This window comes from Mustelus asterias, chromosome 17, assembly GCF_964213995.1.
Source record: "Mustelus asterias chromosome 17, sMusAst1.hap1.1, whole genome shotgun sequence".
In the NCBI taxonomy this organism is placed as follows: domain Eukaryota; kingdom Metazoa; phylum Chordata; class Chondrichthyes; order Carcharhiniformes; family Triakidae; genus Mustelus; species Mustelus asterias.
In genome coordinates this window covers 3,673,033-3,685,808 of record NC_135817.1, presented here as the reverse complement: position 1 = coordinate 3,685,808, position 12,776 = coordinate 3,673,033, and the positions used below count along the sequence as shown (strand labels likewise).

Here is a 12,776-nt window from a genome sequence, read left to right as displayed (position 1 = left end):
GCAGTGCAGGAGGAGGCCATTCGGCCCATCGAGTCTGCACCGACACAATCCCACCCAGGGATCCCCACAACCCCTCATATTTACCCTGCTAATTCCCCCTGACACTAGGTTAATTCAGCGTGGCCAATCCACCAAAGCAGCATGTCTTTCAGACTGTGGCAGGAAACCAGAGCACCCGGAGGAAACCCACGCAGACACGGGGAGAAATACTGATCTGTTCAAAAGGAAACCATTTCAATATCTCCATGACCTTCCTCCCAGATTGCTAGCAGCAGCGTCCTCGAAAATGACTCCAGGACAAGTTGGTAAGCCAGTCTGAGAGCAGGCAGGACACAGAGAGGGACTGCAGCCGGAGCTTGCATTGGCTTTGCTTCCTGCAACCATCACAGGGCAGAGGAAGCCTTTGGCTGTGGAAAGATACAGTGGCAGAAGGTTCATAGAATCATAGAATCCATCGAGTCTGCATCAACCACAATCCCACCCAGGCCCCATCCCCGTAACCCCATATATTTACCCTAGCTAGTCCCCCTGACACTAAGGGGCAATTTAGCATGGCCAATCCACCTAACCCCGCACATCTTTGGACTGTGGGACGAAACCGGAGCACCCGGAGGAAACCCACGCAGACACGGGGAGAACGTGCAAACTCCACACAGTCCGTGACCCAAGCCGGGAATCGAACCCGGGTCCCTGGCGCTGTGAGGCAGCGGTGCTAACCACCGTGCCACCGTGCTGCCCCAAAAAATCAAAGTGGAGGATGTGGACCCATTCCATTTTAACACCACAGCTGTTAGCCAGTGCCCAGATTGGTAACGGCCTGATGAGTTCTGCAGTCTCGCAGCTCAGGGGAAACTTGCGTAAATCAGTCAAGCTTCCAACTTATGGTCTAAATGTTACAGCTTTTTAACGACACACTGAAATCTGGAGAAATCGAAAGTTACAAAATAGGATTATTGTCGTCAAATGATAAGCCCTCCACCTTCAAATACAATGAAGAGTTTTGTGCAGTTTCAGATTAACTCAACACGGCAACACTTTTAACCCATTCACTGGGCTTAGGCCCAGTGTAAGAGGTTTTGGTTGCTAACTGCACACTGAGTAACATCTCTGCTGGGCTGGACGTAGTTTCGATGCCTTTCATTCACAAACATAACGTAAAGAGAATTTCACAATTTTTACGATGAATGCAATCATGCAGTCTAAGATAAAACAACAAAGAGCTCGTGTTGCTCGGAATAAATGCAAAAAATAACAGCTGTTTTTACTTGCATTTCTATCCTGCTCTTCGACTGAAACACAGAAACATAGAAAAACTACAGCACAAACAGGCTCTTCGGCCCCACAAGTTGTGCCGAACATATCCCTACCTTCTAGACCTACCTATAACTCCATCCTATTAAGTCCCATGTACTCATCCAGGAGTCTCTTAAAAGACCCTATTGAGTTCGCCTCCACCACCACTGACAGCAGCCGATTCCACTCGCCCACCACCCTCTGTGTGAAAAACATCCCCCTAACATCTCCCCTGTACCTACCCCCAGTACCTTAAACCTGTGTCCTCTCATAGCAGACATTTCCACCCTGGGAAAAAGCCTCTGAGAGTCCACCCGATCTATGCCTCTCAACATCTTATACACCTCTATTAGGTCTCCTCTCATCCTTCGTCTCTCCAAGGAGAAAAGACCGTGCTCCCTCATCCTATCCTCATAAGGCATGCCACTCAATCCAGGCAACATCCTTGTAAATCTCCTCTGCACCCTTTCAATCTTTTCCACATCCTTCCTATAATGAGGCGACCAGAACTGAGCACAGTACTCCAAGTGGGGTCTGACGAGGGTCTTATATAGCTGCATCATTATCCCCGGACTCCTAAACTCAATCCCTTGATTGATAAAGGCCAGCACACCATACGCCTTCTTAACCACCTCCTCCACCTGCGGGGCCGATTTCAGAGTCCTATGGACTGCAAGGAAACATCTCAAAGCAGTGTGTATTGTCAAGGAGAAGAAAGAAAGATGATGGTACAGGAGGTAAAGCTAAGAGGGTAACTGGCAAATCTAAGATGAAGATTTTCGCAGGGAGCTCTGAAGCCTTAAAAGTTAAAGTTTATTTATTGGTCACAGGTAGGCTTACATTAGCACTGCAATGAAGTTACTGTGAAAGTCCCCTAGTCGCCACACTCCGTCTGTTCGGATTCACCGAGGGAGAATTTAGCATGGCCAATGTACTTAACCTGCATATCTTTGGACCGTGGGAGGAAACCGGAGCACCCGGAGGAATCCCACGCAGACGCGGGGAGAACGTGCAAACTCCACACAGACAGTGACCCGAGCCGGGAATTGAATCCGGGTCCCTGGAGCTGTGAGGAAGCAGCGCTAACCACTGTGCCACCGTGCCACCCCATTAGTGACCAAACAAGCTGGAAGAAGTGGGGGGCAGAGAGTGCAAGGAGGATGACGACAAAAGTGGCCAGAAGGACAAAGCAGTCGTAACCGGTTCAGATCCTAACCAAAATAATCAGCACTATTATTTAAATGGTAAAAAATTGCTGCATGCTGCTGTGCAGAGGGACCTGGGTGTCCTTGTGCAGGAATCTCAAGGAGTTGGTTTGCAGGTGCAGCAGGTAATTAAGGCGGCAAATGGAATTTTGTCCTTCATTGCTCGAGGGATGGAGTTTAAAAACAGCGAGGTTATGTTACAGCTGTATAAGGTGCTGGTGAGGATACACCTGGAGTACTGTGTACAGTTTTGGTCTCCTTACTTGAGAAAGGATATACTGGCACTGGAGGGGGCGCAGAGGAGATTCACTAGGTTGATTCCGGAGTTGAGAGGGTTGGCTTATGAGGAGAGACTGAGTAGACTGGAGCTATACTCATTGGAATTCAGAAGAATGAGGGGAGATCTTATAGAAACATATAAGATTATGAAGGGAATAGATAAGGTAGAAGCAGGGAAGTCATTTCCACTGGCGAGAGAAACTAGAACTGGGGGGCATAGCCTCAAAATAAAAGGGAGCAGATTTAGGACTGAGTTGAGGAGGAACCTCTTCACACAAAGGGTTGTGAATCTGTGGAATTCCCTGCCCAGTGAAGCAGTTGAGGCTACCTCATTGAATGTTTTTAAGACAATGATAGATAAATTTTTGAACAGTAAAGGAATTAAGGGTTATGGTGAGCGGGCGGGTAAGTGGAGCTGAGTCCACAAAAAGATCAGCCATGATCTTATTGAATGGCGGAGCAGGCTCGAGGGGCCAGATGGCCTACTCCTGCTCCTAGTTCTTAATTATCTGGGCCAACCAGAGGCCAACCAGTTGAACAGTATTTGTCCCCAATTTTGTCAGCCAAATTTAGGCCTACATGTGATTAACTTGAATCATAGAATCCCTAGAGTGCAGAAGGAGGCTATTCGGCCCATCAAGTCTGCCCGACCACAATCCCACCCAGGCCCTATTCCTGTAACCCCACATATTTACCCTGCTAATCCCCCTGACACTAGGGTCAATTTATCATGGCCAATCAACCTAACCCGCACATCTTTGGACTGTGGGAGGAAACCGGAGCATCGGAGGAAACCCACGCAGACACGGGGAGAATGTGCAAACTCCACACAGACAGTCACCCAAGGCCAGAATTGAACCCGGGTCCCGGCTGCTGTGAGGCAGCAGTGCTAACCACTGTGCCACCGTGCCACCCTAAATTTGTGGAATGTGGCGTTGCTGGTTTGGCCTGCATTTATTGCTCATCCCCAACCAGGGTTCAACTGTCTCAATACACAGTTGCCAACTGGTCCTTTGTCCCTTTTTGGGGAGGGGGCTTGTGCAAGAGCAAGGATGACTAAAGGCCTAAAACTTGTATTAATGCTCACACCATTGAATCCAGCACTCCAACCTTCATTGCCAAACTCTAGATGCTTACGTTCCACGAGATATCCATCAGGGTGGCAGAGTGGTTAGCACTGCTGCCTCACAGCGCCAGGGACCCGGGTTCGATTCCCGGCTTGGGTCACTGTCTGTGCGGAGTCTGCACATTCTCCCCGTGCCTGCGTGGGTTTCCTCCCACATTCTGGATGACAGTCTGGTTAGGGTGCATTGACCTGAACAGGCACCGGAATGTGGTGACTGGGGGAATTTCATTGTAGTGTTAATGCAAGCCTTCCTTCTGACTAATAATAAACTGTAGGGAAGGAAATCTGCCATCCTCACCCGGTCTGGTCTACATGTAACTCCAGAGCCGCAGCAATGTGGTTGACTCTTAACTGCCCTCGGGCAAACTTGGAATGGGCAATAAAGACTGGCCAGCCAGCGATACCCGTGTCCCACAAATGAATTTTTAAAAACTCTGCCGACTCATCTCTTGACTTTTGTCTCTGTTTAGCAATCACTCGTGACAGAATAAGTGACGTCAGATAAAACCTGTCTGGTGGGAAGGTGCAATCTCAAACCCACATCTCATCATTCATTAGTATAGTTCACTGGAGATTCAAATGGCCATGCAACTATTCCAGGCTCTGTAGGCATTGGTTGAGATACAGAAAAAACAGGCTGGGACATCATTATCCCGCAGCCCAAAAGTCAGTTGAATTCTGTCCTAAACTGATGGGGCTTTTCATGACCTGCCAAGATAAGACCATCCGTTTGGAATTTATATTTAAACATTAAGCCAGATATACCCAAAAGTTCCATTCAAAGAACAATACAGCACAGGAACAGGCCCTTCGGCCCTCCAAGCCCGCGCCGCTCATGTGCCCAACTAGACCATTTGTTTGTATCCCTCTATTCCCAGTCTGTTCATGTGGCCATCTAGATAAGTCTCAAACGATCCCAGCGTGTCCGCCTCAATCACCTTGCTTGGCAGTGCATTCCAGGCCCCCACCACCCTCTGTGTAAAATACGTCCCCCTGACATCTGTGTTGAACCTTGCTCCCCTCACCTTGACCCCGTGACCCCTTGTGTTCGTCACCTCCGACCTGGGAAAAAGTTTCCCACTGTTCACCCTATCTATGCCCTGCATAATTTTATACACCTCTATTAGGTCGCCCCTCATCCTCCGTCTTTCCAGGGAGAACAACCCCAGTTTACCCAATCTCTCAACTGCAATGCTTTTCACTGTTGAATGTTCTGTGAGCGCTTGCTATCCAGACTAACACATGTAAAACGTGCACTTGGCCGAGGAAAATGGATCATAGAAGATCATGGAACCCCTACAGCGCATCTGGCCCATCGACATAGCATCTTTCCCAGGCCCTAGCACCATAACTCCACCTATTTACTCTGCTAATCCCCCCTAACCTACACATTTTGGGACACTAAGGGGCAGTTTAAAGTAAAGTAAAGTTTACTTATTAGTCACAAGTAAGGCTTACATTAACACTGCAATGAAGTTACTGTGAAATTCCCCTAGTCGCCACACTTCAGCGCCTGTTCGGGTCAATGCACCTAACCAGCACGTCTTTCAGACTGTGGGAGGAAACCGGAGCACTTGGAAGAAACCCACGCAGACACGGGGAGAACGTGCAAACTTCACACAGACAGTGACCCAAGCCGGGAATCGAACCCAGGTCCCTGGCATTTGGCATGTCCAATCCATCCAATCCATCGAACCTGCACATCTTTGGACTGTGGGAGGAAACCGGAGCGCCCGGAGGAAACCCACGCAGACACGAGGAGAATGTGTAAACTCCATACAGACAAGGCTGGAATCGAACCCGGGTTCCTGGCGCTGGGAGGTAGCAGTGCTAACCACTGTGCCACCCTTGAAGGCTATTTGTGCCTGTAGAACCATTGTCAATGCATAACAGCATCTTTGGGACAGGAGAAGGGAACATTAGAAAAAACTGAGATCGATCCATTTCCTAGATGAAGACAAGTGGGGACACTTCAAAACTTCGTTGGCTGTGAAGTGCTTTGGGACAGTCTGAATTCCTGAAAGATACTCTGGAAAATCAACGTCCTTCTTTCATCCAAGGCTCCGTCGAAGGCAAAACACCGTCAGAATAGGTGTCCTGATGTGCAGCTTGCTCCTAGGCTAACCATCTTTTTATTAAGTTTATTTATTAGTCACAAGTAAGGCTTACATTAACACTGCAATGAAGTTACAGTGAAATTCCCCTAGTTGCCACAGTCCGGCGCCTGTTCGGGTCAATGCACCCTAACCAGCACGTCTTTCAGACTGTGGGAGGAAACCGGAGCACCCGGAGAAAACCCACGCAGACACGGGGAGAACGTGCAGACTCCGCACAGACAGTGACCCAAGCCGGGAATCGAACCCAGGTCCCTGGCTCTGTGAGGCAACAGTGCTAACCACTGTGCCACCATGCCTCCCCCGTCACTGCACCAAGCCCCCTGTATAAACAGTCTAAATACCAATCATCAGGAATAATGCTAGATTGTGGGAATACTCACCCCGTTTTGCAATTTCCAGTGCTGTGGCCTTGCCAATCCCACTGTTTGCTCCAGTGATCAGGAAGCACCTTCCTGACAAATCAACGTCCAGGTCCTTTGGAGCAAACTGTTGTGCTGCAGCTTGGTACCCACTTCTGCAGGATACAAACAGACACGGCGTGTGATTAACGGAGCTAAAGCTCGGTGCTTAACTCCACATACAACAGTCAGGATGCAACAAATCAAAGATTGGATCCATATTGAAAAAACCTTCTCTCACAATCAACATGTACCTTTAAGAAATATCATGTTTCTTGAGAGAGGTATGTTTAAAATTCAGCTGTTTTACACGGTGCCAATTTGTCTGCACCAGGCAGCTCACATGCTGAGAATTTTAGATAGCGATGCTTGTTTTAATCTGAGTTGATGCATTTTTGTTTATTTGCCCCTGCGGTTTCAGAGTAGGATTTTGATTAGATTGACAAAGTCATGTGCATAAGGGGAGAGCTTACAGGGAAAAGGAGGGCATTACTGCCAGGTTCTGAAAGAAGCTAGAGGTGTCCTGTGCTGTAATTTTCTTTGTGTCTCTCTCTCTTGCTTGAGGCTGCTGTTTGGAACCTGCTAGGAGAAATAGGTCTCTCTTTCTAGAGGTGTACTGGAGGCTCTTGGAGTGGCAGTCCAAGTATGTAAGCCTGTGTGTTGCTAACTGATTTTGAAGAGGAGTTTAAGTGTATAAGAGGAATATTGCTCGAATTGAAACTAATAGAGATAGCTTAGCAGTTAAGAATTATATCACATCATTTTTAAGTATCCCAATTGGTAAAAGTTAAGCTAATTCATTTGTTATAGTTAAACTGTATTGTTAAATAAAGTTTGTTTTGATAAAAGCTCCCAAGTGTGTCACAGAATCACGCCTGGAGTGAAATACCTTATCCTCACACTAATGTCAAAATAGAATCACTGTTGGGGTCTAGTCGGGCTTCATAACATTGGGCTTTCTGCTTTGGTGCCTAACATAAACCACACTGACTGCTTACCAGTGGCAGCATTTAGTTTCACATTTGAAGAATGGGGTGAGGTAATATCTTTGGATGGAGTTGGGAGGAGGGGTTCTTCTCCCATTTTATTCAGACAACATTGTCTTCACTATGGAACAAGATCATCCATCTGCCTCATATCAGAGTGTCTGCTGGGAGGTTTGCAATAGGATACAACTCACCTGCGCTCACCAGAACGTTGGTCTCACTTGTCCCAAAGCAGCATCTGCAGACTCCTGAGTTGTAAGGAACCTTGTGCCACAGAATGGACCCCGGAAGCTTTTGGGTAACACCAGTAAAACCAAGGGACAGCCAGAATCCATTGATTTTGTCCAAGGAAAATTACTGACATTCAGAGTTGTTTCCATCTGAATCGTTTTGTCTCTCAGCATCCGTCATCATTCAAATGAATGACACGTTTACTGAGCTATAGACTGTATACAGATGCACCATAGAAAGCATTCTTTCTGGTTGTATCACAGCTTGGTATGGCTCCTGCTCTGCCCAAGACCGCAAGGAGCTACAAAGGGTCGTGAATGTAGCCCAATCCATCACGCAAACCAGCCTCCCATCCATTGACTCTGTCGACACTTCCCGCTGCCTCGGCAAAGCAGCCACCATAATTAAGGACCCCACGCACCCCAGACATTCTCTCTTCCACCTTCTTCCGTCAGGAAAAAGATACAAAAGTCTGAGGTCATGTACCAGCCGACACAAGAACAGCTTCTTCCCTGCTGCTGTCAGACTTTTGAACAGACTTCGCTTGAATTAAGTTGATCTTTCTCCACACCCTAGCTATGACTGTAACACTACATTCTGCACTCTCTCCTTTCCTTCTCGATGAACGGTATGCTTTGTCTGTATAGCGCGCAAGAAACAATACTTTTCACTGTATGATAATACATGTGACAATAATAAATCAAATCAAAGTATGGTTGCTGCAGATAGGACCCAGAATCAGGAGACTCGATTGCAGCTATTGATCAGGCTGGGGCTTCAGCCCGGTAAGATTATGCATCAGGTGTCAGCACATCCTCGCATTACCCTGCCACTCCTTTAATCCCATCCTTGATGAAGTAAACTGCAGTTCATGCATATCACAATACCCAAACAGACACTAATCCTCTCCAACTGTGTTAGATTGACTTAAGTATCAACGTTCCTTTAGAATTCAATTCCATCGGCATAAGGATGTATAAGATAAACTATAATCAAATGTAAGAATAGTGTTTGTTCTCTTTTGACTTATAAATAATTATAGATTTGCTCTGTAGCTGGAAATAGTGGAATGGTTAAGTTGCTCATTCCAAGAATGCATTATGGTTTAATGTTTCAAAATGCCACTCAGTAAATTGCAGTTTTCCTTTCTCTGCTGAGGTTAAGGATGTGTTAATTCATGCCCATTGACTAAACTTTGTGTATACATACACTATATTTTATATATCTCTCTCTCTTTTATGAAACAATAGTCTGGTGAGGGGAAATGGGACAAAGAGGATGAGTAACATTGGCCATGGAGTTTACTTTAGATAAATGCGAGGTGATGCATTTTGGTAGATTGAACCAGGGCAGGACTTACTCAGTTAATGGTAGGGCGTTGGGGAGAGTTACAGAACAAAGAGATCTGGGGGTACATGTTCATAGCTCCTTGAAAGTGGAGTCACAGGTGGACAGAGTGGTGAAGAAGGCATTCGGCATGCTTGGTTTCATCGGTCAGAACATTGAATACAGGAGTTGGGACGTCTTGTTGAAGTTGTACAAGACATTGGTAAGGCTGCACTTGGAGTATTGTGTACAGTTCTGGCCACCCTATTATAGAAAGGATATTATTAAACTAGAAAGAGTGCAGATGCTATCGGGACTTGATAGTTTTAGTTATAAGGAGAGGCTGGATAGACTGGGACTTTTTTCTCTGGAGCGTAGAAGACGGAGGGGTGATCTTATAGAGGTCTATAAAATAATGAGGGGCTAGATAGTCAATATCTTTTCCCAAAAGTAGGGGAGTCTAAAACCAGAGGGCATAGGTTTAAGGTGAGAGGGGAGAGGTACAAGAGGGTCCAGAAGGGCAATTTTTTCACATAGAGGGTGGTGAGTGTCTGGAACAAGTTGCCAGAGGTAGTAGTAGAGGTGGGTACAATTTAGTCTTTTTAAAAGCGTTTAGACAGTTACATGGGTAAGATGGGTATAGAGGGACATGGGCCAAACGCAGGCAACTGGGACTAGCTTAGTGGTTTAAAAAAAAGGGGTGGCATGGACAGGTTGGGCCAAAGGGCCTCTTTCCATGCTGTAAACCGCTATGACTCTATTTGGAGTTTTATGAGAAATGATCTCATTTCCCGGGTCTTGTTTTGTTCGCAGCAAATGGCTATTGTGCCACAAAGAAAGGTCAAGGACAGCGTGTGACTCGAGACCTCTAAAGACCTTGGGTTTTCCTTCACAACTTATGGAAAGACAAGAACTGAAACAAAAACAGAAAATGCTAGAAAAATGTCAGCAGGTCTGACAGCACCCGCGGAGAGAGAATCGAGCCAACGTTTCGGGTCTGGGTGACCCTTCGTCAGAGGTGAACGGCCTTCCAAGCTGCACACAAGCTCTGACAAAGGAGTGTCGATTGGTCCAGGCATCACTCGGCTCACATGCTGAGAATGCGGGCTTATGACAGATTTTAGCTAGGGATGTGTTTGTCTAAATCTGAGTGAATGCATTTTTTTACATCTGGTTTTTTTCTCTGGTTTTGATTAGGTCGATTGACAAAGTCATGCGCTTAAGGGGAAGAGCTAAGCTTACAGGGAAAAACAAGCCGTTATTTGCAGGTGCAGCAGGTAATCAAGAATGCAAATGGAATGGTGGCCTTTATCGCAAGAGGGATGGAGTATAGAAGCAGGGAGGTCGTGCTGCAACTGTACAGGGTACTGGTGAGGCCGCACCTAGAGCACTGTGTACAATTTTGGTCCCCTTATTTAAGAAAGGATATATTAGCTTTGGAGGGGGTACAGAGAAGGTTCACCAGGTTGATTCCAGAGATGAGGGGGTTAGCTTATGAGGAGAGATTGAGTAGACTGGGCCTGTACTCATTGGAGTTTAGAAGGTTGAGGGGGGATCTTATAGAGGCATATAAGATAATGAAGGGGCTAGACAGGGTAGAAGCAGCGAGGTTATTTCCACTTACAATGGAAACAAGAACTAGGGGGCATAGCCTCAAAATACGGGGGAGTCAATTTAGAACAGAGTTGAGTAGGAACTTCTTCTCCCAGAGGGTAGTGAATCTTTGGAATTCTCTGCCCAATGAAGCAGTAGAGGCTACCTCGTTAAATGTGTTTAAGTCACGGATAGATAGATTTTTAACCATTAAGGGAATTAGGGGTTATGGGGAGCGGGCGGCTAAGTGGAACTGAACCCACTATCAGATCAGCCATGATCTTATTAGAACATAGAACAGTACAGCACAGAACAGGCCCTTCGGCCCACGATGTTGTGCCAAGCTTTATCTGAAGCCAAGATCAAGCTATCCCACCCCCTATCATCCTGGTGTGCTCCATGTGCCTATCCAATAACCGCTTAAATGTTCCTAAAGTGTCTGACTCCACTATCACTGCAGGCAGTCCATTCCACACCCCAACCACTCTCTGCGTAAAGAACCTACCTCTGATATCCTTCCTGTATCTCCCACCACGAACCCTATAGTTATGCCCCCTTGTAATAGCTCCATCCACCCGAGGAAATAGTCTTTGAACGTTCACTCTATCTATCCCCTTCATCATTTTATAAACCTCTATTAAGTCTCCCCTCAGCCTCCTCCGCTCCAGAGAGAACAGCCCTAGCTCCCTCAACCTTTCCTCATAAGACCTACCCTCCAAACCAGGCAGCATCCTGGTAAATCTCCTCTGCACTCTTTCCAGCGCTTCCACATCCTTCTTATAGTGAGGTGACCAGAACTGCACACAATTTGAATGGCGGAGCAGGCTTGAGGGGCCAGGTGGCCTACTCCTGCTCCTATTTCTTATGTTCTTATTGTGTTCTTGTCAGGTTCTGAAAGAAGGAAGAGCTCTCTCTCTCTCTCTGGAGGCTGTTGTTTGGGACCTGCTAGGAGAAATAGGTCTCTCTTTCTCTCCAGAGGTGTTCTGGGGGCTCGAGGACTGGTAGCCCATGTACGAGCATGTAAGCTGGGGGTTTTAAGTATATAAGAGGAACTTTGCTTGAATTGCAATTGATTGAGATAGGTTAGCAGTTAAGAATTGTATCTTGTCATGATTAACTATTTCAATTGGTAAAAGTTAAGCTAATTCATTTGTTATAGTTAAACTGTATTATTAAATAAAGTTTGTTCTGATTAAAGCTTCCTAGCATGCCAATAAAATCACACCTGGAGTGAAATACCTTATCCTCGCACTGATGCCAAAATAGATTTACTGTAGGAGGAAACAGGAGCATCCGGAGGAAACCCACACAGACACGGGGAGAATGTGCAGACTCCGCACAGACAGAACAATGTTCCTGATCTGTACCGTCACAAGACAAAGAAAAATGGGTGGTGGTGGTTGGGGTGGGGTGGGGGGGGTGGGGTGGGGGGGTGTGCTGTTTGGCTGCCAATCTAAAATCATCCAATTGGATAATGAGTCTATTTGCTTTCCAATTGATGTAGGAAGGCAGTGTGTCACGTAGGACGGACGTGTTGGCTGACAAAAGGCTGCAGTGTGGAGGCAAGTCATGCACTGAAACCTCCAGGAATGTATTTAATTGCCATTGTTGACTCTATTTCTGTGACCAAATTGGCCACTGCATTTCTGACATTACAACAACGACACGTGGCACAGTGGTTAGCACTGCTGCCTCACAGCACCAGGGACCTGGGTTCACTTCCTGGCTTGGGTCACTGTCTGTGTGGAGTTTGCACATTCTCCCCGTGTCTGCGTGGGTTTCCTCCGGGTGCTCCGGTTTCCTCCCACAGTCTGAAAGATGTGCGGGTTAGGTACATTGACCTGAAGGTGTGGAGTGTGGCCTCTTTTTAGGTCAAACCACATAAACAAACTCAAATTAAGTCAGGACAAAGTAAAAAGGGGCAGCTCCCCAAAAGGAGGGGGACAGCCCGAACAAAAATCAAAGTACAAAGGAAACTTAAAGACAAGGGCAGCACGGTAGCACAGTGGTTAGCACTGCTGCTTCACAGCTCCTGGGACCTGGGTTCGATTCCCGGCTTGGGTCACTGTCTGTGTGGAGTTTGCACATTCTCCTCGTGTCTGCGTGGGTTTCCTCCGGGTGCTCCGGTTTCCTCCCACAGTCCAAAGATGTGCGGGTTAGGTTGATTGGCCATGCTAAAATTGCCCCTTAGTGTCCTGGCTTGCGTAGGTTAGAGGGATTAG

At 46.8% G+C, this 12,776-nt stretch overlaps 2 protein-coding genes across 3 annotated transcripts in view; one reads left to right on the top strand and one right to left on the bottom strand.

The window, feature by feature from the left end:
* Positions 1 to 12,776, top strand: part of wdfy2 (WD repeat and FYVE domain containing 2) — a 187,790-nt gene that overhangs the window by 127,843 nt on the left and 47,171 nt on the right. The gene's annotated exons all lie outside the window — the stretch shown is intronic.
* dhrs12 (dehydrogenase/reductase (SDR family) member 12) overlaps positions 1 to 12,776 on the bottom strand; it is a 66,151-nt gene that overhangs the window by 47,850 nt on the left and 5,525 nt on the right. For both annotated transcript variants that reach the window (XM_078232173.1, XM_078232172.1), the window contains exon 2: positions 6,401 to 6,534. In XM_078232173.1, the coding sequence (XP_078088299.1) occupies positions 6,401 to 6,534 (134 nt within the window). The remainder of the gene's footprint in view (positions 1 to 6,400; positions 6,535 to 12,776) is intronic.